The sequence below is a fragment of the Cokeromyces recurvatus genome (genome assembly GCF_025118155.1).
Source record: "Cokeromyces recurvatus strain NRRL 2243 chromosome Unknown BX663scaffold_32, whole genome shotgun sequence".
Taxonomy (NCBI): domain Eukaryota; kingdom Fungi; phylum Mucoromycota; class Mucoromycetes; order Mucorales; family Mucoraceae; genus Cokeromyces; species Cokeromyces recurvatus.
The window spans coordinates 247,162-272,291 of NW_026251418.1; the positions used below are offsets into that span (position 1 = coordinate 247,162).

The following is a 25,130-nucleotide window of genomic DNA, read 5'->3' on the forward strand; positions in this document are numbered from 1 at the left end:
ACCCGCTGCTGTCAAATTTTTTTTTTTAAAAAAAAAATGGCTTACAACTTTCATGATTTCATATATTGAATATTTTTTTTTCTCTTTTTTTTTTCTGATTCATCTACATAATAATTCCTCGATCGATTTCATTATTACTTTTTTAGAATGCTTTTATCTGAATTAAATAATGAGTTACTTGTTTCAGTTGCTGGACATCTTTCTCAAGATGATTTAAGATCATTTTCACAAGTGTGTCATAAATTTGCACTCATAGCTCATAGCGATGTTGTTTGGAAAGAGAAATTATATAATGAATTTGGAATTACTTATAAGCTTCCTACAGAAGGATGGAAAGATATGTATGCTCGTAAAACAGAAGATCCACAAAATTGTAAAATGTGTCCTCATATTGGTCTCGTAACAGGTAAAACATTGGAACCTTACGCCGTAAGATATCAGCAAGTCTTGAATTGGTTACCTCAAAATTTGAATTGTAGTACCTGTCGTACAAATTGTAAAGACACTGGATTATGTCTATATATTTGGAAAGGAAATGTGAGAAATCGTAAGTGAAAAAAAAGGGGGGAGGGTTAATATTACTTTTACTGACCTCTTTTTTTTTTTTTTTTTTTTTTTTTTCTTAGGTTGTAAAGATTGTGCATATAGCTATCATAAAGCTGTAGATGGACATGGTATCTTATTTCGTATGAATGTTTTACAAATGTTTTGTTTTGACTGTAATAGATTGGTAAAGCTTATAAAATGAAATAAATTACTTTATAGACTAAAGGTTTTAATTAAATAGCTTGGTGAGACGCGAGGTGATTTAAGTGAAGCGCATTATGTAAATATTTTACTAGAAACAATTACACATGATAGTGAAAAAGGTAAAGAAGCAATGCGTCAAAGACAACAATGTATAGATGAACGATTACTTTATTCGGAACATGCTGATCGAGCCTCTGTTGTTGCTAACGGAAAATATTACTTTATTGAAAGATTATGGTTAATTTCATGGTTCTTACGTTTATGTGATGGTAAAATTGGAGTTGGACCTATTTCAAACCATGAATTAGAAGATCCTGAAAGAGAAGGTAAAATGAATCCTGCTTCAAGGCCACGTGGTAATTTTAAGGGTGGATTTTCTATTGTTACCCCATTTTTATGGGATTATTTAGTCAAGACCTATGGGTTATCGGGCAATACTTATAGTTCAGGTAATAAAAGATAAGAAAGAAAAAGGACATGCGGTACTAATCATGTTAATAATAGAGGATGTAACTGGACCAGAATACTTTGGCTTAAATGAAGCCATTACTAACTGGAGATTAAATTAGATGTGTGTGTATATATTTTACTTTTTTGTTTATTTATGTAATCAATATCAGAAAGAAAAGAGGATATTTATACAATTTCTTTTCTGACCTATAAAAATCAATGTATTTCTAAGAAGGTAAAAATACGACTCAACATTAAAATAGATGTAGATTGAGTATAATACGTGTGTTTCTTTTTTCTCTTGTTTTTTGAACTTGTACTGCAGTAAGAGAATACTGACTTGACAGCTATTTTGTATAATATCACTGCAGATAAAGTACTAGTTTCACCATAATGAAAGTAGTACATTCACCAACAATTCACCATGGTGAAACTAGTACTTTATCTGCAGTGCTAATTATTCCTGACACAGCTTTTGTCTGGCCCGAATGTATTTCATATATTCATGTGGTTTATTTTCATAAATTCTAAAATAAAATAGCATAGTCAACGCGCGCACTGCAATCATTTGAGTATATTTTTCACAGGATATAATCAAGAAATAGACAAATTCTGTACTTTTTATGCAATATACACATAGGTTTTGAACATTTCTTGTGCTTTTTTCTACAGGATATACATAGGGTCTATACATTTCCTGTGCTGGTTTTCATAGGGTATATACATATTTTGTTTAAATCCTGTGCTTTATAATTGGTTTTCATCTGCTAATAATTTACATACCATGTTGTTTTTCATTGGCTTTATGCTTCATGACTCATCAAAACATAGTTATACATTATTGGGTTATATAGTTGGTATTTTATTCCCTTTTAAGCTTTATTGATATTAAATAGGCTTCTTTATTGCCTTTTCTTTATTGGACATTATTAAATACTGTTATGATTGTAGTCGTCTTTACAACTAAGTTAATAGAAATAAACCATCATTTATTACATAATAAAGAGGTTATTCAAATAAAACTAGTGTATTGTACTTCACAGCATAATATTCATTCTACAACATTCAGTTTTAATAATAGTCATTGTTAGAGTATTCGAGCATAATAAGAGTTCAATAGGATTATGATTGTTATATTCAATTACATAATTATTTATACAAGTCATATATACTAATTATATACATCTATAATATCGAATATTGTTATGTAATAACATCTTAGAGGATGATAATAGCAACAGTGGCATATAAATAATTGGTATTGTTATAGCTGGAATATTCACTGTGAATTAATATGAACGCGTCGCTTACTCCAGAAATAATAATTTACAACAGCGACGGCTCAGGGAGAATGAAGATAAAAATATATCCTATTACAAGCAGGATTATTTGGAGACAATGTCTATACATAATATTTTATTATACCAGTATTTACTTACCCAAATCATACTTCTATTAATATCATTTACCTTGCAAAAAAAAAAAAAAAAAAAAAAAAAAAAAAAAAAAACATATAAATAGCCATTGCCATTTTTCCGTGTTATTTTTCTTCTAATAAACTATATAGAGTTTTCACAGACTTGTCTTTTCTTTTTCCTCTTTCCTTATCTTTTGTACTCAAAACAATCTTATTCTACTATGAATAAAGAAGCTTATTTGATGCCAGATTGAGACAGAAAATGATAAGATTTTATGGAAATTGTCAAAATAATTACCTCCATTAGGGTTCTATTGCACCTTACCCAACTCCCACTATACTACTACAACGTAAAAGTAGCATGCTACAAGCTCATTTTATTTTCCAACCTCTTGCTCTTCAAGAAGATACATTATTTGCAAAACTAGTAGTTTATCTCCAATATTTTGAAAACTGCTCACAACGATTTGAATTCAACAAAATACCTATTTAGAAACAATATATTCCCCTTCTACTAAAAGCTTTGGCACACACCTTTTTTTTTTTTTTTTTTTTTTTTTTTTTTTTTTTTTTTTTAAAAAAAAATATGTATCTAATTTCCTCTATGACCTAATTTAAATGGAAGATGCTCTGCTGGTAATTCGAAGTGTTTATCCACCTACTGTGATGCAATAATAAGTAATCCTATCCTTTAGTTGCCTATGATATGTTTCGATCAAGCTCGTTATATCCATTGACAACATATTTGGTTACATTGCAATCATTCACTATGTTACTCTTTTCATTCTAATCAACTACTTGATAAGTCTTATTCAATATATTGTCTCTGTATATATCATAGCCCGAATAATCCTCTTTTTCTTCCTCCTAAATAAGCTTGCATCCAGGGAAAAAAAAAAAAGTACGATAAAGTTATAATTTGTTTACATGTAGAAAATGACATATATGTATTCCTTCATCTACAATGCTTTGAATAGCAATAACAATAATTAATCATTTATAATTTAAAATAATTCATTACATTGACTCGATAAAAATTACATTTTGAGAAATAATATTAATAAAACATAATAAATTCTTTCATTGAATCTTCCAGTAATATATATTTACTAAAGAAAAAGAGATTAACACATTTCTAAAGCTAGCTTGTGACAATTCATATATTTCTTCTTCTTCCTCCCTTCTCTAAATAATAGATAAATATCACAAATAATTTAAAAAGATGAAAAAAAAAAGGCTATTGTCTAAACAGATTACTGAAAACAATTTCAAATGTACAAATCTGTTATCGATATACAAAGTGAGTACATTAATTCTTTCATGTTATCATTATTTTCAAATAATGATTTATTTGAAGGGATAATAAAAAGCAAAGAAAAAAGAAATGTTGTTTCCTTTCTTTTTTTTTAATTATAGTAAAACTGATTATTGATAAGTTGTTTAATCGAAAAGACCGAAACCCATATCCTATAAAAAATATTATTTAATTACCACTTCTCATTTTTTTTTTCTTTTTTAGTTCAATACTTACTTCATCAGATTCTTCCTTCTCTTCTTCCTTAGCTTCTTCAGCAGGAGCATCAGTAGCAGCAGCAGCAGCACCACCAGCAGCAGCAACAGCACCACCGGTAGGGACAGAGGACATCTTTTCCTTACCTTCAGCAATGAGCTAAATTATTTATTTTTTTAAAAATAAAATAAAATAAAATTATTCAATTAGCATTAAAAAAGAAAACAGTGATTCTTCTTATTTTACCTCATCAACATTCTTACCCTCAAGGGCAGAAATCAAAGAAGTCAAACGTTCTTCTTCAGCTTCAACACCAACAGAGGCCATAAGAGTCTTGATATCATCAGCAGTAGGGGCGGTCTTGCCACCAGCAACAAGAAGAAGGTAAGAGGCGAGATACTTCATGATCACTAATTTACAAAGTATTAAAGAGGAGGAGCTTTCAAAATTGAGGCACGTTTGAGAAATATGGATAAAAAAAATTTTTTTGTGACTTTTTACTCCTTCAATGTCATTGATTGGACAGTATTTTAATTCATGTAATTATCGTGTTCATGCATTCCATAATAGATCATAAAATACAAATATATCAATTATTAAGTCTACATGTATAAGCTATACTTCCATTTCTCTTTCTTTTTTTTTTATATATATAACTTAAGAACGCTTGTAACGCAAACCTAATTATTCAATGTTGATATTTGATTAATTTACTATCACTGCAGATAAAGTACTAGTTTCACCATGGTGAAATGTTGGTGAATGTACTACTTTCAATATGGTTTCATTATGGTGAAACTAGTACTTTATCTGCAGTGCCAGCATTTTTGTCTCACTTCAAAATCAAGTTCGTTCACTATTTTTTGAGGAGAGAAAAATAAAGTACAATTAACGCATCTTAATCTACTAAATTAACTTAAAATGAATAACGTTCAGTACATCCATCTTCTCTATAACTGTAATATTTGTAAAATAAATTTTGAGAAAAAAGCAAATTTAAGGCGTCATTACATAGAATATGAAAGTAAGAACTTTAATGCCTTTACTCAAGACAATACTGTAATCTAAACGATTTAATATATTAGATATCAAGGTACCTGACTCAAACAGTCGTCAATATAACAAGAAACAGTTAGTACTATTTAAATATGTCTTTCATTTCAATCAACTAATAACGTTTTTTTTTTAGTGTAAAATTCATATCAAAAAACCAGAGAAACAGATTTGTATGTTTAGATAACACATTCTGCTTCAATTAATTAACCAAACAAATTCTTAGGAAACCTTTACTGAACAATATGCTTGTATTTGCTGTAATGTTTACAAGGAAGATTTAAATGAACTAGGCAAACACTTACTTAGTACACGCGGTAAGTAATTACGTTAAGCTTATTATACTCATGAAACACTACTAACGCAAAATGTTTTATTCAGTGCCTTGTAAACACCCAACAATCGAATCAGCTTTTAATAAGCTTGATGAAGAAAAGAAATGGAAACTCTCAGCGGGTAAAATCGTTGAAGACGCTTTGTACGTATTTGGTGAGCAATGTCTTGTGGACCACCCAGCTTGTTCTATGATTTTAGATTTGGAAGACAAAACTTACTTGAAAGAATGTGTGTTTACAGAAGCAGAGATCGAGGAGATTAAAAAAAAAAAGAATTCTATTCAATTCATCAGCCATATACCTGAAAAACTTGCGACTTATATAAATGCATTCAATCTTACAAATACTCAAAATCTAAGAGATGAGCTCTTAAAAGCGCAGGATTGGAAAAGCAATTATAGTATTAATAAGGACTATGATTTGGATTGGGTCAAGCACACTATCTATTCCTTTGTAAGACTGTATGAATCAGGAAATTTGAAAACTGTTCATAAGGAAGCATGGTGTAATACGCGTGTGTGGTCCTTGATCGATACTATATTCGATGATTTTGAAAGTTTACAAGTTGTGCGGTAAGTCTACAATAAAAAATTATGTACAACAATCGATATTAAATTGCATTATATATTGAAGTGGGGAAGCCTCTAGTGCAGCAACCACTAAGCGGAAAAACGTTGACAGAGTGATTGATTCGGAAGACAAAATCGCTCGATCCAGCGTAGGGTACAAGTGCAACTTAATTATACGAGAAAGTAAAGTGCAACATGAACATGCTTACGAGTATTGTGTCGGTGGAACCGCAATTCAGTATCAAAATACCAAGACACTTTAAGAAAAGATGTTAAAGCTGCCGAAGACCATGAAAGACATGCTTGATGATCTTATAAAGTACAACAAAAACGATCATACCAACCTTACTGTATTTGGAATCTATTATGCTGGACTATCCTTGACTCTCTTAGCAGCTGATAGGCCATCAACGTATATTACCAGAATTACTCGCTTAAAAGAGCACCATATTGCTAGTGATGTAGCTTTTTTTGGTAGTACCATCTTGCCCTTGTTGGTGCTGATATGACAGGTTAAACAACAGATTATTAAAGTAAAAAAGTACATATTATCAAATCAAATGCAACTTAATACAAGTAACAATAGTGATTAGCTGCAGAGCTGTCTATAGCAAAATGCAGATATTGTCATGCCTACCACATCTACTTCAGAGGAATTCGTAAATAAGAAGTACAAGGCTGATAATTAAATACAACAAGCTATCGATAACCCTTTTCCATTCAAATGTTTACAAATCCTTTTCGAAGCTCATCTTCAAATTTCTCTATATCATAAATATTTTTTATTATATTTTCGATTTTTAATATCAAACAGTGTTGTTACTTTAATTATTCCAAATATTGCTATTAAAATCTCTTTGGTTATTGAAAGCCGTTTATAAGAGAAACTGTGCCAAAGTTAACAGGTCCAAATAAAAGATGACTTTGTTAATCTTTACAAAACGTTTGTGTTTTATTTCATAAAAACACAATCGGGCAATAGAATATATTAATGAGTCACGGGTCTTTTCCTTGCTTGAGCTTCAACTGATCATCGATTATACAACCGAATCCTGATCTGTTTCTATATCTTGACTATAAAACTTACACAAGTTTTCCTCAAAGCAAAGTAGTAATAAATCATATCATTTGTAAAGTGATATCAGTGTTGAACACTTACACCGACCTCTGTTCTCAATCTAGATCACGTATCGAAAATAACTGACATGTACATAAGTCTAACTGCATATAACAAAAGTAACATTCAACGCTTTGTTAATGTTTTTCTTATATGATTGAATAAACGTGTAGCAACTGGATGTAATTTACCGATCTTAGATTCCTCAATGTTATAGAACAAGCTCTGGATATAAGCATAAGTAATATTATAATAGATGAATTACATAATACAGGATAAACTATAAGCCTGAACATAAAATAAAAGATATCATATCTTACTGTATATAACATCTTATAAATCATATAATATAAACTCTATTGACATCCAATCATCTAAATATGTCAGCTATAAGATATTGTATCATTTCTAAATATTTATTTTTATAACCTTAATAAAGGGTTCAAGTCGTCTTTGATCCACTGAAATAGACATCAGGAACATAAACTCAAATCAAACAATAAATTTCTAATTTAAAACCTTAATTAAATTATCATAATACCCAATAGACAATCCATTGATCAGTCTCTTGAATTAACATAATGTATATTTGAACACTAACACTGTTTCATGACTTATCTTTTCGACAGCTATTTTTATTTCTTTGATTAGGGATTTATTAGTATAAATACAAGCAGTTGTATAGACACAAAATAATCTTTAATCTTCAATTCTTATATTTTATTTTTCTTTACATTGAATAAACAAGTCTCAAACTATACTTCTTTTCTCTTTTTTCTTTTTATTTTCCTTTATTTTATTACATACTATTATAGCTCCCACCATCCTAATCTTGTTCCAATCATGTTGGGACTGGTCTTATACACCACTATCATGGCGAGTGGCACAGGTAATTTCTATCCACACAAAAAACAGTCCAACAGATCCAGCCAAAATTTGACCGATTAGTCTAACATCTACTTTTAGAAAGTTGTTTGAAAAATACAGATATCATGAACTCACTTACACTAGCCCTCTATTAGACACAACACAAGGAGGTTTTCGTGAAGTTTGTAGCTCTCCTGACCAGGTCTTATGCCTCACAGAACTCTGTCATATTCTACGTCAATACCATCACTTCAAACCGACGCTAATTTTTCTTGATATTAAATCGGCATACGATACAGTAGATCGATCTCACAAATGGCAGGAACTGCAACCGTTCGTACAACTCGCAGTGCTTGGTATACCTAGTGGTATACCTCGTTCATGTCCCTACCATCCTTCTCAAACGTTCAGTCATACTTATTCTATTGAGTGTCTACATATGCACCATCGACTCCAAATTCCAAGAACGGTCACAGACCCACTCTTCTTCCTGCTAAAACACTCACAGGATGTGACTCCTCGTACAATATGTTGGCCAGCTATTTGTATCACTCTACATTAAATGGATTACCTCTTTCATGAAAAGCTACCTCCAGATCCTCCCTCAGAACCCGGTGCACTACTGGTGAAATGGTTACTCAACTAACAGTGCTAATATCCTTGTACTGTCTCTGAATTTTATCTTACTGATCTTTTTTTTTTTTTTTCCAATTACTTTGTTCCCCTTCAACTCATTATATTTATTTTATATTTTACACATATACTTTTATCCTTTTCCCTTTTGTCTCATAAGAGGTTTTTTCTTACTTATATACTATTAGAACTGGTTAAAGCAATACAGCAGATGAAAAATGCTAGGTACTCATTTGGTCAAAAAAAAAAAAAAAAAAAAATAAAATAAAATAAAAAAAAAATAATAATAATTCCATTTTTAAACGTATGCAGGCAATTTTGACATTTTTCAAATATCGGGACTTCGAATAGTCACAGAAAAACTTGTAATAATAATGCAGAAAAAGTTGCGCGTCCACCTTATTTCATTTTAATCTTTTATTAATTTTATATCCATAAAAATGGCATTTACGCCTTATAAATTAGAATCAACACTAAAAAGTCACGAACAAGATGTAACAAACCTCTTCACTTTTTTTTTTTGTTTTTTTGAACAAATTGAGAATTTAACTTAATTATTTCGTTCTCTAGGTCAAAGCTGTAGTTGCTTTATCAAATGATACCATCATCTCAGCATCTCGTGATAAAACCGTTCGTTCTTGGATACGTACTGGTTCAAACGCATTTTCACCCGAACATATTTATTTAGGACATGGTCATTTTGTAAACGCATTAGCAATCATTAAGCCTAATCAGACTTATCCTCAAGGTAATGTATTTATTTAATGGTTAATTAAAAACTTAACTAAAGAAAGCTTTTCCCATTTTTACTTATAGGTCTTATTGTATCGGGTGGTTCTGACAAATACATTCATGTATATGATCCTAATCAACCTTCTGAGCCTCGTTTTATTTTGATTGGCCACACTGAGAATGTGTGCGCTTTAGCAACTACTCCTTCAGGGCATATTATATCCGGTTCATGGGATAAGTAAAGTTGAAGATAATGAACAAATTAAGAAACAACATATTTACTTTTTTTTTTTTAAAAAAAAAATAGTAAAATAATTGTGTGGAAGGAATTTCAACAAGCATATGTTCTTGAAGGCCATTCTGCTGCGATATGGGCTGTACTTGCTATTGATGATGACTTAATTTTGACAGGTAAATACTTTTATTTTAAATTTTAAAGAAATAAAAACTATATACTCATGATTATGAATATTCTTGAAGCTTCTGCTGATAAGACAATCCGTTTGTGGAAAAATGGTAAATTAGTACATGTTTATCAGGGTCATACACAGGCTGTTAGAGGGCTTGCATTGGTGCCTGGGATTGGATTTGTATCATGTTCTAATGATGGGTAAAAAAATAATAATATAAAAAGACTAGTATAGCATTATTCCTGTTAAAATATGAGTTATCATTTAGAACGCTTCGAGTTTGGACATTAGAGGGAGAATGTATTCAACAATTGGATGGTCATACATCTTTTGTTTATTCAGTCAACCTTTTAAGTACAGGTGAGTTTGTCTCATCTGGTGAGGATCGCACAGTTCGCATTTGGAAAGGTATATACATATATAGAGTAAAAATGCAGATGTTTGATACACTAAAAAAATAAAAAATAAAATGTATATGCATATAAGATGGTCAATGTGTTCAAACCCTTCAACAACCTTGTATTTCTGTATGGACGGTTTCAGTTTCACCAAATGATGATATTGTTGTAGGTGGTAGTGATGCTACGATACGAGTATATACCAAAGATCCTGAGCGTATGGCATCTCCTGAGGCATTGAAGGTAACTTAAAGATTTAAATTCATACAATAACATCTTACACTTTTATTTTATTAAAGGAATTTGATGAGCTATTAGCCAGTCAGGCTATCCCTTCGTAAGTAAAATTAAATAATGATAATATACATATTTTTACTAACAAAAAATAAAATAAAATAGAAATCAAATTGGTGATTTAAATAAAGAAAAATTACCCGGGCCTGAAGCATTAAACAAGTCTGGAAGCAAAGAAGGACAAGTTATTATGGTCAATATGGGTTCTACAGTGGAAGCTCATCAATGGAGTATGCAGAGTCAGAGCTGGCAAAAAATTGGTGAAGTTGTAGGTAGTAGTGGATCTTCTAAGCAAACATATGAAGGAAAAGAATATGATTATGTATTTGATATTGATGTTGGTGAAGGACCTAATGGAAAACTCAAGCTTCCTTATAATGTAACTCGTAAAGTATATCATTAATTGATTATTAAGATCTTTAATAATTTTATACTTTTTTTTTATTTTATTATTTTATATAGAAAATCCATATGATGCTGCTCAAAAGTTTTTGACAAGACATGATCTTCCTATGTCTTACATTGATCAAGTTACTGATTTTATTATTAAAAACACTGAAGGAGTTAACTTGGGCGGCGGTTATCAGGATCCTTTTACAGGCGCAAATAGATACACCCCTCAATCAGCAAACCAATCTACTCCAGAAGCTAATTATATCGATCCTTATACAGGAGGGGCGTCCTATCGTCCAGGAACTTCAACTACATTTGGCTCAACAGCTTCAAACTATGCTGATCCATTCACTGGTAGTAAATCATATAGACCCTTGGATAGCAATACTCCAACCTCTGTCCCATCTTTCCAGCAACCTAAAGTTTTGCCTGTTGTAAGTATCCAATTTGTGCTTCATAAACAATAATACTAAAGAAAAAAAAATACGTCTGTTTTGCAGAAAACTTATTTAGTCTTGAAGCAAGCCAATCCTGATGCAGTTTTGAATAAAATTCGTTCTTTGAATGAGGAAATGAACAACTGTAAGCTTTTAGAAGAAGAGTTGACTTCCTTAGGGACAGCTATTTCTTTCTTAAAAAATCCTATTGCTGGTAGCGCATCATTTAATGGATCTACTGGCTTATCAGCAGTAGTCAAAATGGCAAAACAATGGCCAATAGATAAACGTTTTCCAGCTTTAGATTTAATACGATTATTTACGCTTTATTCACCTGAGGCTTTGGCTTCTGCTGTACCAGAAGAAAATTTGCCTAAATTCCTTATAGATGTAGGTGGATTGTCCCCAGATAATACAACCCAAACAAATGAGACAAATGCTATGCTTGCTTATCGTGGATTAGCAAACCTATTTAATTTTGAAGCAGGTCGTACTATGGTTTGGAATCAACGTAATATTGTTTCTGATATTATGCAGATGGATATTTCTGGTAAATTCAAAGGAAAAAATTCCCGTTTGGCTCAAAGCACATTAGCTGTCAAGTAAAGTTATTACTACAGAATTATATAATTTATGAAAGTGTATTAATTAGATATGTATATTATTATTATTATTTATTAGTTTTGCTGTTTTACTTATGTCCAAACAAGAAGAAGAAATTGCTTTAGGGTTTACAAGCACATTAATTGAATTATTAAAAGATGAAAATGATGATGAAAATGTTTATAGATTTGTTATGGCTTTTGGCACTTTGGTAATATTATTCATTTATATTTTTATATATGTTTATATTGCTATAATCTTTATGTATTCTAATTTTTCCCTTTTTTTTTTAGATTTCTCAATCTACATCTTGTCGTGAAGTTGGAAACATCATGGATGCAAAGGCTGAAATAAAACGTATTCAGTCCCAAAAAGTAGGACAGGAGCGTATGCAAAAAGCTACCTCTGAAATCCTCCAAATTTTAGCATAATAAAAAAAATATATATTTATTTGAACAATGGATACAGTAAAATATGTATATGAAAAAGAGTATGAAATTAAAGGAGGAAGCATTAAAATATTTACAATATTTTAATATGTTTTTTTACTTTTATTTTAAATAGAAAAAAAAATTGGGTAAAAAGAGGGTAAATATAAAAAAGGGAAAAAATGCCTGTTTTATAAGGTAAGAGAGAAGAGGGATATACTATCATAAAACATTATAAATTTTGAATGAATTTTAAACCACTTAAAACTTGATCAAATCTATAAGCAAAATTATACAGTAAGTAAAATGCTTATTTTTTGTATATAAATACATATATAATTAAATATAATTTACCTAGACATTCTTGCTCTTGCTTGATCAGACTCAGCTCTCACTAGAGCTGTTAACTCATCCCAGTCTTCCTTAAGATGATCATATTTTGCCTGCCAGTCTTCTTTTGATTTAACTTCAGTATCTAATTTTGTTCTTATTTCTATTAATTCAGCTTCTCGAGAAGCATTTTCTTCTTGTAATTTCTTTTCATTTTCTTGACTGATTCGTAATGCCTCTTTTAGTTTTTCTATTTCTTCATTTTGTATTGAGAGAGTTTCCTCATATTCCTTATTTCCAGACTCTAACTGGCTGATTTTATCGTCTTGAGAATTTACTTTGTTCCCTAATTCTTCCAAATTATGTAAACTTTTATCGATTTCTGACTGTAGTAGCGCAAGGTTTTTCTCTGATATTCCTTTTTCTTCTTGCACAGCTTCTAGCTGACTATGTAAAGTCTGAATTTCTTCTTTTAATTGTTGTAACTCAACTGAAAGACGTTCTTGAACCAACTTAGATGTATCAATTTGGGTATTAAGCTCTTCAATATCTGCTTCCTGGGAATCTAATGTCTTTTGTTGTTCTTCCATCTGCTGTGTCTTCTCACGTATTTCTAATTCTAGTTCTTCTATTCGTTCTTCCGCCACTGTAAACTTATTAAGCAAGCTTTCCTTCGTTTCTTCCAACTCCTGAATGATGTTCTGCTCTGTCATGATAAGTTCCTTAAAATCAACGTGATCTCCTTCCAATTGCTGATTACGTGCCATCAATTCGGAAATTATATCATGCTGTTCTTTAATCTCAGATTCTAGCGCAGTAATCCTTTGTTCCTTTTCACGCAACTGACTGTCAACACGGTAAGCTGCATTCAAAGGCTTGAGTTTAGCATAAATCCTCCACCATGGCCATTCCTTTAAGGTGATATAGATACGTGCATTACGTTGTATGATACGAATTGCATCTGTTTGACGAGAGAACCTTGTTTTATATTGGCGAGCAATACGACCTCGACACATGGCTTGGAACCGGGTGATAAAGGCACTTAGCTTATTGTCACACAGTTCTTCTAAAGAAGCAAGGACAGTTGCCTTGAAGAAGATCTTTGTAGTACCAATTTGATATTTATCACTTTCCAAATTCATTTGCTTTACCAACATTTGGCAAGCAGTTTTGCCATCAATAAATGCATTGCGATCTAATAATTCAGGACAGAGCATTTTATATCTTTTTCTGAACTCATCAAAGGAAAGACGATTAGGGAAACCCTTTCGACAGATACGGATACCTTCTAAAACACCATTACATCTTAGTTGATCTAAAACAAGCTTGGTCTGAATTTCTCCAGGATACTTTTTGCTGTTGGGTAGGATACAACGAACAAAGTGTGGATGTGTCATGTGCAAAGTATTCATTAATGAAAGCAATTGTTGCTTATGACGTTGACCAACAGTTCTAAAGGAGCCGCTCCCTTTCCTAAATTTGAGCAAAGATGTAAACGAAGTAGTAGCATTAGAGGTGGTTGAAGCGGTAGAGTCTACTCTTCCATTTATGACAGATGACTTATCATCTTGATCTGCTAAATAATCTTCAAATAAATCAGCTACATGCTTATGATTAGAACGAGCCAATAAGCGTGTAATATCTTCATTTAAAGGATCCTTATTTTTCTCAATCCATCCGTCTACAGAATATTCTACATCACCAGCATAGTGTTTAAGAATAAACCCATCTTTGAATCGTGTACTTCTGTATTTAGCGTCTGGATTTTCTTTATCACAGAACCTGTTCAGTTTCTCCAAGAAACGTTGATCGCTTCCTCTGGGTGCCACACATTCTTCTTCTAAACATGATAGAATACCAACAGGCTTAAAACAGAAAGAATAAAAGTAAGGTTAGTATTGCAATAGTAAATTTGTATATTTATGTATATGTATATGTGTATGTGTATGTGCATGTGTATGTATAAATATATATATGTATATTACATTTGATTTTTCAATAAGATCAATCGTTGGTTGAAGATCTTTTCCAAAATCAATATAATCCCAACTAATTTTTTCCTTTTGGTATTCTTCCTGTTCCAATTCAAACATATTTTGGTTAAAGAATTGTTGTAATTTTTCATTGGTATAATTGATACAAAGCTGTTCAAAGCTATTTGACTAGAAATATATACATATTATTAATTCATAAATTATTCCTCCACCTTTTTTTTTTTTTTCTTTTTTTAATATACCTCGAAAATCTCAAAGCCTGCAATATCCAAAACACCAATAAAACCTAGTAAATCTTTTGATTTTTGACTATCAATGGCTTTATTGATTTTTTCTACCAGATAAGCAAAATTTCTTTCATAAAGTGTCTTTGCAAGTGCATCAATACTGGCAATCACTTGAGCAGAAGATTTGGCTTGTGTAACCCAATCTCGACCCGCCTTTATACGAGGTGCTAATAAACTCTTTTTGAATTCCTCTGCCGAGATACCCAACAAATGGCAAACACGTTCAACGGCAGCAAAATCACGAATATCAGCACGATCACGATAATCAATCACAGAGATATTTCCCAAGTGTAGAATAGAAGCTACAATTCTGAATAAGTCTAATTTTTCCTTTTCCGTTAAGCCCATAATATCTAATGATTTCTAATATAGATTTTTTTTTTTTTTTTTTTTTTTTTTTTTTTTTTTAGCTTATTTTTTTTTCCTATAAAAAGGGACTCCAGTAATAATAAGTCATATAACTTACAGAAAGCTTTTGATATTCTTCAGCATCATCCACTCCTTCAATTCTTTTATTTGAATGTTTAATAAAATTATAATCGTTCACAGTGCCATCGAGTAATAATTGTTCTAAGCAAATTATAAATACAAGTAAGTTTAGTAATATTATTATTATTAATTATTATTATTTTAAACCCTACTTTTAAGGCCATCATCAGCTTCCAATAATTGATAAAAAATATGATAATTTCTTTCCTTCAATGTTTGATGATGAACTCTTGATTTTTCAAGTAAATACCATTCAATATTTGCTCCACAAATCTGAGCTCTGTGATTAAATTCAATTCTAATAAATTTACCCTATAATAAAAGTTAAGCATGCTACTACTACTACTACTGCTATTACTACAACAACAAAAAAGGGGGAGATAATAGAAAATAAACTTACAAATCTTGAAGAGTTATTATTACGTATAGTTTGAGCATTGCCAAAAGATTCAAGAATCGGGTTTGCCTGCAAAATCTGATTTTGTAATCTGTTTATATTCTCAGAGGATGATTTTTTATTCGTCGTTGATGCTATAGCAGTAAGGTATTGAATTACAATTTTGGTATTTTCTGTCTTGCCTGCACCTGATTCACCACTTAAATAATGAATTGTTAACTATCCATCGTGTTCTCTTTCCTTTCCTTCCTTCTTTCTTTCCTTCTGTTATATACTTACGTAATTAAGATGGATTGATTTTCTTTATCTTGTACCATATCATGATATGCTTGATCTGCTACAGCATAGATATGAGGTGGCATTTCACCACGTCTTTTGCCTTTATAAAATTCAATATAATCATTACTATAGATAGGAAGGTTTCTATAAGGATTAACTGCAACTAAGAAGAGACCAGAATAAGTCTAATAAATAGAATATAAGAGTCTACCTTTGTTTATCTATTTAATATGACTACTTACATAAACATGATTTGCTTTATAACGAACAGTAAGGTTATGAATTACAGAAGGTTCATTTAAATGGGTTAATTCAGCCATATCATCTACCATGTCAAACTTTGGAGGATTCATAGGTTGAATCATTGACTGAGAAACTATGGCCGTCTAGCGTATATATATATATATAAAGTTGAGTAAATACTTTCATATATACATTCATATATGTGTATATATTTTTGTTTATTTGTTACGGTCCATAATAACACTTTACCCCACCATTATCGTACTCTATTTCTATTGCATCTTTGTCAATATCTTCATTGATGATGTGCCCTCTGACATAGCCTTTTTTATCATCTTCTATCCAAACCCATCTTTTTTCATTAAATTTTGCTTGTACGACAGCATCTAATACATCATCCAATTTTGGCCTCATAAAAGTCTTTGAGCCATAACTGTGTATAAATGATCCGCCTCCATTTACGTAATCCAGTTTATTTGCTTGCGAAGGTATTGATAACATTTGTGAGTGTATTGGTATAAATTAATAATAGTAATAGTAAAAAAAAAAAAAACAAAAAAAAACAAAAAACAACAATAATAATAATAGAAAATATTTAAAAAAGCGGATTTTTTATTTTTTTTTTTTATTTTTTTTTTTTAATTTTACGTTCTATTTTGGGTACATTGTAAACATCCCATAAAAGGTAAATTCCAAATATTCTTTACATTTTACTCGAATTATATAAACACATATGCACATATTCAGAGTAATACGTATCTATTTTATGACTGAGTTTGACCATAACAGTTTCATCTGTAAAGACTATAATGAATCATTATTTACTTGTAAGCTTTAGATTAGTATTTTTTTTTTTTTCTTATAAAAAAAATCAAGACATCATGTGAAATGATTATAGCATGTTCATTAAGTTATACAGCTGAAACAAATAACGTATACCTCTTCCTTTAAATATATATATATACATGTATATACATATATAGAAGATTATTTATTTTAAATTTAAAAGTAAGACTTCCTCATCTATACCTGTACGTAATTCAACTGGCATAGAAAGCGCACTATGTTGTCTTAATTTCACATTAGCTTCCTCAAACACTTTAGCCGTCATTTGATCCATGCCATAGGATAAACTATAAACAACTTCTTTCACTCCTTGTTGAATAATCTTAATAGCACATCCCAAACAGGGACACGTATTACAATAAAGAATAACACCATTATCTAATGCCACATTACTTCCACGACCTGCCTCTAACAATGCATTCTCTTCTGCATGCATACATAAACATCGATCTAATCCAGTTCCACAGGGTGCTCCTTCATTACATCGTCCACAACCTCCCTCGTTACAGTTACGCAATCCACGAGGTGTGCCATTATATCCCGTTGCAATCACTCTAGAATCTTTTACAAGAATACATCCTACGCGACGTTTCATGCAATTCGATCTACGGGCTGCTAAATCGGATAATTGCATAAAATAAGTATCCCATGAGGGACGAAGACGTTCTTTATCTGTCAAATTGCGTCGCTTCAATTCTTTATATAAACTACTTTTATCCGAGTATATATTTGTGATGACTAAATCAGATGCAATCATAATGTTATGAAGCGGTGTTATAGTGTTAATTTCATGTTGATCTTTTTCTGAGATGTTGTACAAGTCGCGATCATCTTTTATTAAGAATGTCTCTAAATCAGCAGGTGGTCTGTCTTCAATTTGACATCTTTTATTGTATATTGAACTATAATGTCATTATATGTCCTAACATACTTTTGTGTAATCAACATTTTTACCTTTCAATCCAACGTTTATATCTTAATGTAACAGGTGCTTCAACGGATATTAATAGAAAAAAAGGTCGTTTTCTAGAATTAATATAGTTTTCAAGAAAGAAAGAAAAATAAGCAAAATTCAAGAAAAGACATGAAGAGAGAGAGAGAAAGAAAGAAAAAAAAGTAAATTCAATAGAATCTTACTTTAGAGTCCAAAGCTCTCTACTATCAACATCACAAGTGACAAAGTCTTCTTGCCAACGTTCCGTGACATAACGTTGCATCTTATTGACATTTTCAAACTGAATGGCATTTGAGTAGAGGTGTTCGCGTCCAGCAGTATTTGTAAAAGAAGATAAAGTCAACAGTTGAAAGTGGTGTTGCTCTACAAGATATTGAGCAATGGTATGTTTACCGCTACTTTGTGATCCTGTAATGCCAATAAACATGTATATTCAATTGTCTCCAAGAAATAAAAAAAAAGGGGAGAAGAAAACAAAATACGGGAAAAAAATTACGCCGATTTTTATATTTATTTTTGATGAAGATACTACTAAATGGTTTCAAAAGAAACATTCAATATTAATTGTAAATAGGCATTTTTATATATGCGTATACGCTTAACCAAAATGAAATTTGTTTAAAATAACCAATAAAGCATTAAATATTGGTTTATTTATCAAAGTTGTTTTCCTTAAATAACTACAGAACACCTCTTTTCTTTTCTTTTTTTTTCAATAAATTTGGTAACATGAACCCAGTCACGGATTTTCTTATGATGTTGGCTTCATGATTTATTTTTTTTTATTTTTTATTTTTTTTTTATTATAACTGTTATTATTTTTTCTTTCTCTACATCAATAATCAGAAAAGAATTCTGATTTGATTGATTACGAATTATACAAGTTTGCATTCATATATACAATAAATTCAAATTTTAGTTGTTAAAAAATGTCAAATAATCAGCCTAATCACATGAGTCAATTACCCCAAATGATTGCACAATATCAGCAAAATATTGAATTTCTAAATAGCAACATTATAATGTTGCGACGAAATATTGAACGCCCCGATATTTCGGCAGAAGAAAAGGAAACATATAAAAAGCAAGAACAAGAACTTCAATCTAAATTAGCCATGCTCCAAACTCTCATTAGTAACTTAACACCTCAGATCGTTGCTCAAAATTTACAGCAACGTGTTTTAGCTCAGCAAATAAATAATAATCAACAGCAAATGGGATCTCCTGCCTCAACTACTGATAATATGAGTGTCTCCTCTACTCCAGGCTCACCTGCTTCTTTTAATCCAAAGCAACCACAACAGCATCCTAATTTTGCTGCTGCTCAAGCAGCAGTTGCAGCAGCTCAACAACTTCGTAATTATTTACTAAAAAAAAAGAAATAAATAAAAAAAAGAAAAAAAAAAGTAAAAATGCTAATTTACCACTTCTATATAGGTGCAGCACAACAGCAATCACAACAGTCCCAACCTCAACCTCAACCTCAACCAACACAAACACCTCAACCTCAACCTCAGCAACCTCAGCAGCCTCAGCAGCCTCAGCAGCCTCAGCAGCCTCAACAACCTCAACAGCCTCAACCTCAACCTCAACCTCAAATTCAACAAACACAGGTACAAGTTCAACAGCATCAACAAGCAATGAATAAAATGGCTTTAGCAAGTAATACAGGTGCACAATTACCTCCACAAAATACTTATCCTACAATAATGAATGCAGCACCCAATATTCAAATGAAAGCTACAAATAATCCAAACATGAAAAATAATGGTACTGGTGGCATGTTTACTTTTCCTACAAATAACAGCATTGTTCAACCACAAATACCTTCTAACCCTCCACATGGTGGTAGTCTTACTAATTTGAATCCAATGCCTGCACCTGCACCAGCTCCTACACCTTCTACATCTACTGCTGCACCTACACCTTCTGCTTCCCAAACACCTGTGCCTGCACCAGCTCCTAAACCTGCTACTGCCCCATCCTTAGATAATGATGGTGTTCATCGTGTCTTGACAAAAAGAAAAATTCAAGAATTAGTATCTGAAATAGATCCAAGTGAAAGATTAGAACCTGAAGTAGAAGATGTAGGTTAGATACTTATATATAACTTGGTTTATTCATCACTTTTTTTTTCCTATAGATTCTTTTGGAAATTGCTGATGAATTTATTGAGTCTGTTACAACATTTGCTTGTCAACTGGCTAAGCACCGTAAATCAGATACCTTGGAAGTGAAAGATGTTCAATTACATTTAGGTATAATCAATTTTCAGAGCTAAAATATATGTGTATATATATGAATGTATACATATATATATTCTTGAATTACATGTATATATTAAAAGTGTGTATTTATTAGAACGTAATTGGAATATTCGTATACCAGGATTTGCTGCAGATGATATTCGACCTTTAAGAAAGCCTAATATTCCATCCTCGCATCAAGCAAAAATACAGGCTGTTAATGCTGCTAAAAGTCAACAAGCTTCATCAAAGAAGGACCATCATTAATTATTATTATTTTTTCAAGAAAAAAGTATTATATCCAAAAAAAAAAAAAAAAAAAAAAGAGCTTTTTTTGTACATTTATTTAACTAAGCTGTTATTAGTACTTGGAATAAATAAATTAGAAAAATAATTTTATTTTGTTTTGGAGGAGGGGTTTTTTTGTCTTTTTTTCTTAATACTATTCGTTGTATATAGAATAGGGAAGAGTTACGATTATATAACACATTATTATGCGAAAATTTGGGTGTCAAAGCAATTATGATGAAAGTTGAGAGCAGCACGGATTTCCAAAATGACTATAAAAACGGTCACAGATTCGAGTCGGAACAGGATAAATACAGGTCGGACTAATTTCTATTTTTTGAAATGCAAATGAAAGTAAGGCAGACAGACAAAGGAAAGAATCAGAGAGGAATATAGTAGAGAAGTAAATGCCGAACCTAATGATCATCCTCTTCTCTTTGTAATCTTAAAATGGTAATATAATCTTGTCAAACAGTTTAGAAAGATGATGATGATGAATAGATAAAAAAAAAAGAAAAAGAAGAATAAGATGGATGAAGAAGAAGGATAAAGAAGAAAGGGAATGGATGAGAATAACGATAAAATTTTCTGCGAAACGATTTTTTTTTTTGTGGAATTGGTTAATTTTGTTAAATTAACAAATAATACAATCACGAACAGAAACAAGTGAAGAAGAGAAGGAGGAGACTTTTATTATTGTATGCTGTTCTTCTTTTTTATAGCAACTTGAATATATTGTAGAAAAATGAAAAAAAACAATAGTAATGTTCCAAACACAATACATGGTTCACTTGCATGTTCGAATAGTAAACACACCCTTAGACGATTATTTCGGCTTAACAGTTATTACATTTTGTAAAGTATATGAATTTTACAGTAAAAGTGAAAAAAAAACTAAGAGAAATGAGCATTATGTTTAGCATCGTTCATTCCATCATTTTTTCTGGTTTCTTTTTTTTTCAATCTATTTCATCATCATTATATAGCTGAATGACAAGGAGAAAATATGTTTTGTGAATTTATTTTTTTTTAACAAACTGTAAATTAGGGTATTGACCTCAAGAAGCATCACGTTAAGAACACCAACCGTACTGCCCCCAAGTCTGATAACGTCTACTTGGCTTTGTTGGTTAAGGTATATATTTTACGCACACATTTTAAACCAAAAAAAATTTATTCTGAATATGTCTTTATTTTTTTTTTTAGCTTTATCGTTTCCTTGCTCGTCGTACTGATGCCAACTTCAACAAGGTTGTTTTGAAGCGTCTCTTTATGTCTCGCATTAACCGTCCTCCCGTCACTGTCTCTCGTATTGTCAAGAACAACAAGGAAGGTAAGACTGTTGTTGTTGTTGGTACCGTTACCGATGACTCTCGTCTTCTTGATCTTCCCAAGCTCTCTGTTGCCGCTCTTCGTTTCACTAAGACCGCTAAGGCTCGTATTTTGAAGGCTGGTGGTGAAGTCTTGACTTTGGATCAATTGGCTCTCCGTGCTCCTACTGGTTCCAACACCATCCTCATCCGTGGTGCCAAGAACAGCCGTGAAGCTGTCAAGCACTTTGGTTTCGGTCCTCACAAGAACAAGAAGCCTTACGTTCGTTCTAAGGGTCGTAAGTTCGAACGTGCTCGTGGTAAGCGTGCTTCTCGTGGTTTCAAGGTTTAAATGTATTTTATTATAACCTTAATAATAACAATAAAAAAACAAACAAAAATACATACTTTCAACATTAACAAAACCACACACACACACACACACACTTTCTTTCTTTCAACTCATTAAAGTATATTACAATGCTTTATTTTTATATTTATTTTTTCGATTGTAATTCTGTTAACTTTCGCTTAAGATCTTCTGTTGTTTGTTCGTTTGTAGCCAATTTTTCTTTTAAAGTTTTAAGTAATTCGGCATCCTATTTTTTATGATTAATAATTGTATCCTACTACTTCCTCATCATCATTATTTATTTATTTATATTCTCTTACGTGTGATCGAGCCCATTGATTCTCCACTGCAGTTTCCTTTTCCTTAAAACCTTTTGAGTTAGCAGTTGCACCTTCTGAACGAGTCATATTTGTCATGTGTAAACCACGACGACGAATAGTCGTTAAAGAAGTAGTAAAACGAATAGAATAAATGCGTTGATAAATCATAAGAGTCTGTTTTTGTTTGTTTGTTTTGTGTTTAATAATAATAATAAGCACTTGAAGCCAGTTTATATATGTCGTAGGGATATTAGTTATTGTTGTTGTGGTTGCTCTGATTAAATGTTTACGTCAATGTACTTTTTTTTTTTTTTTTTTTAGCTCGACTTTTTTGAGTTTAGGCCGCGTAGTGTAACAGTGAAAGTATTATAACTGTCTACTACGTAACATCTTATGAAGTAAGTAGAAAATGTGTCTATTTGCAATTGAAGATTAGTTCTGGTATTTGATATTCATTTAACAGATTGATTGTAGTACTATCTATTTTTTGACCCCCTTTTTTTTTTAGTTTAACATATACGGACGCTTTTTTTTTTGCCCCTGAATATGACTATATTAATAAAACTATTTGATAAGAAGACATGATATATGCAAAAGTGTTTTAATTTTACTGATAAACTACTGCAGATATATCAAGAGTGTTTACTATCAATTCTTATTACAGACTCAAAAGCTCATATCTATGAAATGCTTACGAATAAATATGGACTGTCTATTGATTTGTACAGACTATATACATATAGTATTCATGTTTAAACAAAGTCGCGCTTCCTTATGCAGCTTTTATAACAATGCTTTATGTTGATATCTTTTTATATAAGCATAATTTGCTTTATATCTTGCTCTACCATATAAGCGTCTTAAATACGAAACAAGCTGCTCTCTATTATCACATTTCGTTTATATAAAGCAACAATAAGAATAAAATAATATCGTGTCTTTTGTAATCCTATAAACACTTAATCATTGCAAAAAAAAAAAAAAAAATCATTGATGGCTGTTAATGAGAGCTATAATGCTGTATTAAAGGTAATATAGTTTAACCGGAAAAAAAGACAAGAAAAAAAAAAGAAATAGATAGTACATATTTATAATAAATTTGGTAATAAACGAACTTTTGTTTTCTTACTATTTCAGCTTATAAACATTATATTGACTTGTTTTAATAAGCAATTGTAATTTTGAAAATATCTTAAATATGTATACTTCATATACAAATACTTTTTTTTCGGAATAATTAATTTACCCTATTCCCACTTCATTGATTCTTTATATCCATAGTAATTGATTAAAACAAGCGTATAATAATAGTAATAGTAACTCAAAAAGGAAAAAAGAGTTTCACTTTCAAAATCTATAAAAATAAATGTCTTTTTGTTTTACTTGTAGGCTCATTGTAATTTTTTATTTTCATTTATTTATTTTTTTTATTTTTAAGAAAACACAATGTCTAGTATTGTTGAACGCGTCTTTATTGTAGGTGGTACGGGTAATATTGGTAGGAAAGTTGTCAATGATTTACTCGACAATAACGTTGCTGTCACGTTATATGCTCGTAACCCCGTGAAAGTTCAAGACCTGTTTTCTTCTCATAAGAATAGTAAGCACCTTGTCAATGTAGTTCAGGGGGATTATCATGATTTAAGTCCTATCCAGGAAGGGATTAAAGGCCATACTCGACTTTTCTTACTTGTTGCTGATTTTAATAATTTTGTGAATTGCAAGTTAACTATCTCTCAGTATGCTTATGTAGCAGGCGTTCAACAGATCGTCGATATTTCATCTTTCAGTGTGAATGCAGGTTGGAGGGAATCCCTTATTGGCTCAAATCATTATCTTGCTGAAAAGGCCATCTTTGAGATCCCTAACCGTGGTCACTTTGTTGCTCTTAGACCGGGTCGTTTTATGTCCAATATCTTTATGCAAGCTCAGACGATGACAACAACAGGCGCTATGTATGATATCACTGATCCTAATAAAGCTCACGGCTGGATTTCACCTAATGATATTGGTGCAGTTGCTGCTGTTATCTTGCGCGAAGATATTAAAAAACATGCTGATGCTGTTTATCACTTAACTGGTGATGTCTCAACTCCATCAAAACTTGTACATATTATTTCTAGTCTTATTGATCGCGATATAGCTTATATTCAAATTTCTCCTGTTCAAAAGTATAACAAATTAATGGAAACAGGTCATATTTCACATTTGCTAGCTATTGATTTAATAGATAATTTAGAAAATAATAGAGATGATGTTATCACTCCTACTATTGAAATTTTACTTGGTAGAAAACCAGAAACTCTAGAAGAATATCTTTTAGCTAATAAATCTCAATTTTATTAAAGTTTTTTTTTTCTCCCAAATATTACGTAATAAAACGCTCTCCTATTATTGT

At 31.2% G+C, this 25,130-nt stretch overlaps 12 protein-coding genes across 12 annotated transcripts; 8 read left to right on the forward strand and 4 right to left on the reverse strand.

The window, feature by feature from the left end:
• Positions 1-72: 72 nt before the first annotated feature.
• On the forward strand, positions 73-1,460 carry BX663DRAFT_522098 (uncharacterized protein). The gene is made up of 3 exons (XM_051529330.1): positions 73-547; positions 627-730; positions 788-1,460. Exons 1-3 carry the CDS (start codon positions 148-150, stop codon positions 1,211-1,213), a joined length of 930 nt encoding a protein of 309 aa, XP_051379272.1. The 5' UTR covers positions 73-147; the 3' UTR covers positions 1,214-1,460.
• A 2,597-nt stretch (positions 1,461-4,057) lies between these two features.
• BX663DRAFT_441570 (60s acidic ribosomal protein-domain-containing protein) lies at positions 4,058-4,532 on the reverse strand (the record flags this gene model as incomplete). Its single annotated transcript, XM_051523466.1, has 3 exons — positions 4,058-4,084; positions 4,149-4,286; positions 4,374-4,532. The coding sequence occupies 3 exons, from the start codon at positions 4,530-4,532 to the stop codon at positions 4,058-4,060; spliced, it is 324 nt and encodes a 107-aa protein (XP_051379273.1).
• Positions 4,533-5,042: 510 nt separating this feature from the next.
• Positions 5,043-5,411, forward strand: BX663DRAFT_522101 (uncharacterized protein). Its single transcript, XM_051529331.1, has 3 exons — positions 5,043-5,151; positions 5,213-5,258; positions 5,317-5,411. The coding sequence occupies exons 1-3, from the start codon at positions 5,049-5,051 to the stop codon at positions 5,384-5,386; spliced, it is 219 nt and encodes a 72-aa protein (XP_051379274.1). The 5' UTR covers positions 5,043-5,048; the 3' UTR covers positions 5,387-5,411.
• A 137-nt stretch (positions 5,412-5,548) lies between these two features.
• BX663DRAFT_564104 (uncharacterized protein) lies at positions 5,549-6,347 on the forward strand (the record flags this gene model as incomplete). Its single annotated transcript, XM_051532033.1, has 2 exons — positions 5,549-6,087; positions 6,149-6,347. The coding sequence occupies 2 exons, from the start codon at positions 5,549-5,551 to the stop codon at positions 6,345-6,347; spliced, it is 738 nt and encodes a 245-aa protein (XP_051379275.1).
• Positions 6,348-8,426: 2,079 nt separating this feature from the next.
• BX663DRAFT_441655 (uncharacterized protein) lies at positions 8,427-8,630 on the forward strand (the record flags this gene model as incomplete). Its single annotated transcript, XM_051523474.1, has 1 exon — positions 8,427-8,630. A coding segment is annotated over one exon (204 nt), but the record flags the coding sequence as incomplete, so codon positions are not given.
• Positions 8,631-9,141: 511 nt separating this feature from the next.
• BX663DRAFT_441547 (WD40-repeat-containing domain protein) lies at positions 9,142-11,971 on the forward strand (the record flags this gene model as incomplete). Its single annotated transcript, XM_051523463.1, has 11 exons — positions 9,142-9,195; positions 9,272-9,449; positions 9,518-9,671; positions 9,741-9,844; positions 9,914-10,043; positions 10,112-10,251; positions 10,330-10,484; positions 10,541-10,578; positions 10,641-10,921; positions 10,998-11,362; positions 11,429-11,971. The coding sequence occupies 11 exons, from the start codon at positions 9,142-9,144 to the stop codon at positions 11,969-11,971; spliced, it is 2,142 nt and encodes a 713-aa protein (XP_051379277.1).
• A 683-nt stretch (positions 11,972-12,654) lies between these two features.
• Positions 12,655-16,968, reverse strand: BX663DRAFT_478897 (P-loop containing nucleoside triphosphate hydrolase protein). Its single transcript, XM_051524312.1, has 9 exons — positions 16,665-16,968; positions 16,415-16,558; positions 16,173-16,357; positions 15,897-16,092; positions 15,649-15,808; positions 15,474-15,577; positions 14,963-15,370; positions 14,712-14,888; positions 12,655-14,591 (listed from the first exon to the last, which is right to left on the reverse strand). Exons 1-9 carry the CDS (start codon positions 16,914-16,916, stop codon positions 12,747-12,749), a joined length of 3,471 nt encoding a protein of 1,156 aa, XP_051379278.1. The 5' UTR covers positions 16,917-16,968; the 3' UTR covers positions 12,655-12,746.
• A 438-nt stretch (positions 16,969-17,406) lies between these two features.
• BX663DRAFT_555155 (cytidine deaminase-like protein) lies at positions 17,407-18,643 on the reverse strand (the record flags this gene model as incomplete). Its single annotated transcript, XM_051531595.1, has 3 exons — positions 17,407-18,145; positions 18,216-18,287; positions 18,399-18,643. 3 exons carry the CDS (start codon positions 18,641-18,643, stop codon positions 17,407-17,409), a joined length of 1,056 nt encoding a protein of 351 aa, XP_051379279.1.
• A 371-nt stretch (positions 18,644-19,014) lies between these two features.
• On the forward strand, positions 19,015-20,787 carry BX663DRAFT_522114 (transcription initiation factor TFIID subunit A-domain-containing protein). Its single transcript, XM_051529332.1, has 4 exons — positions 19,015-19,572; positions 19,654-20,303; positions 20,360-20,474; positions 20,578-20,787. The coding sequence occupies exons 1-4, from the start codon at positions 19,146-19,148 to the stop codon at positions 20,727-20,729; spliced, it is 1,344 nt and encodes a 447-aa protein (XP_051379280.1). The 5' UTR covers positions 19,015-19,145; the 3' UTR covers positions 20,730-20,787.
• Positions 20,788-21,001: 214 nt separating this feature from the next.
• BX663DRAFT_218454 (60S ribosomal protein L18-B) lies at positions 21,002-22,563 on the forward strand. The gene is made up of 3 exons (XM_051521783.1): positions 21,002-21,203; positions 21,799-21,885; positions 21,957-22,563. The coding sequence occupies exons 1-3, from the start codon at positions 21,201-21,203 to the stop codon at positions 22,410-22,412; spliced, it is 546 nt and encodes a 181-aa protein (XP_051379281.1). The 5' UTR covers positions 21,002-21,200; the 3' UTR covers positions 22,413-22,563.
• On the reverse strand, positions 22,558-23,051 carry BX663DRAFT_564110 (uncharacterized protein; the record flags this gene model as incomplete). The annotated part of the gene is made up of 2 exons (XM_051532034.1): positions 22,733-23,051; positions 22,558-22,659 (listed from the first exon to the last, which is right to left on the reverse strand). The coding sequence occupies exons 1-2, from the start codon at positions 22,898-22,900 to the stop codon at positions 22,558-22,560; spliced, it is 270 nt and encodes an 89-aa protein (XP_051379282.1). The 5' UTR covers positions 22,901-23,051.
• Positions 23,052-24,116: 1,065 nt separating this feature from the next.
• On the forward strand, positions 24,117-25,126 carry BX663DRAFT_522122 (uncharacterized protein). Its single transcript, XM_051529333.1, has one exon. The coding sequence runs from the start codon at positions 24,179-24,181 to the stop codon at positions 25,076-25,078; it is 900 nt and encodes a 299-aa protein (XP_051379283.1). The 5' UTR covers positions 24,117-24,178; the 3' UTR covers positions 25,079-25,126.
• The last annotated feature ends 4 nt before the right edge of the window (positions 25,127-25,130 follow it).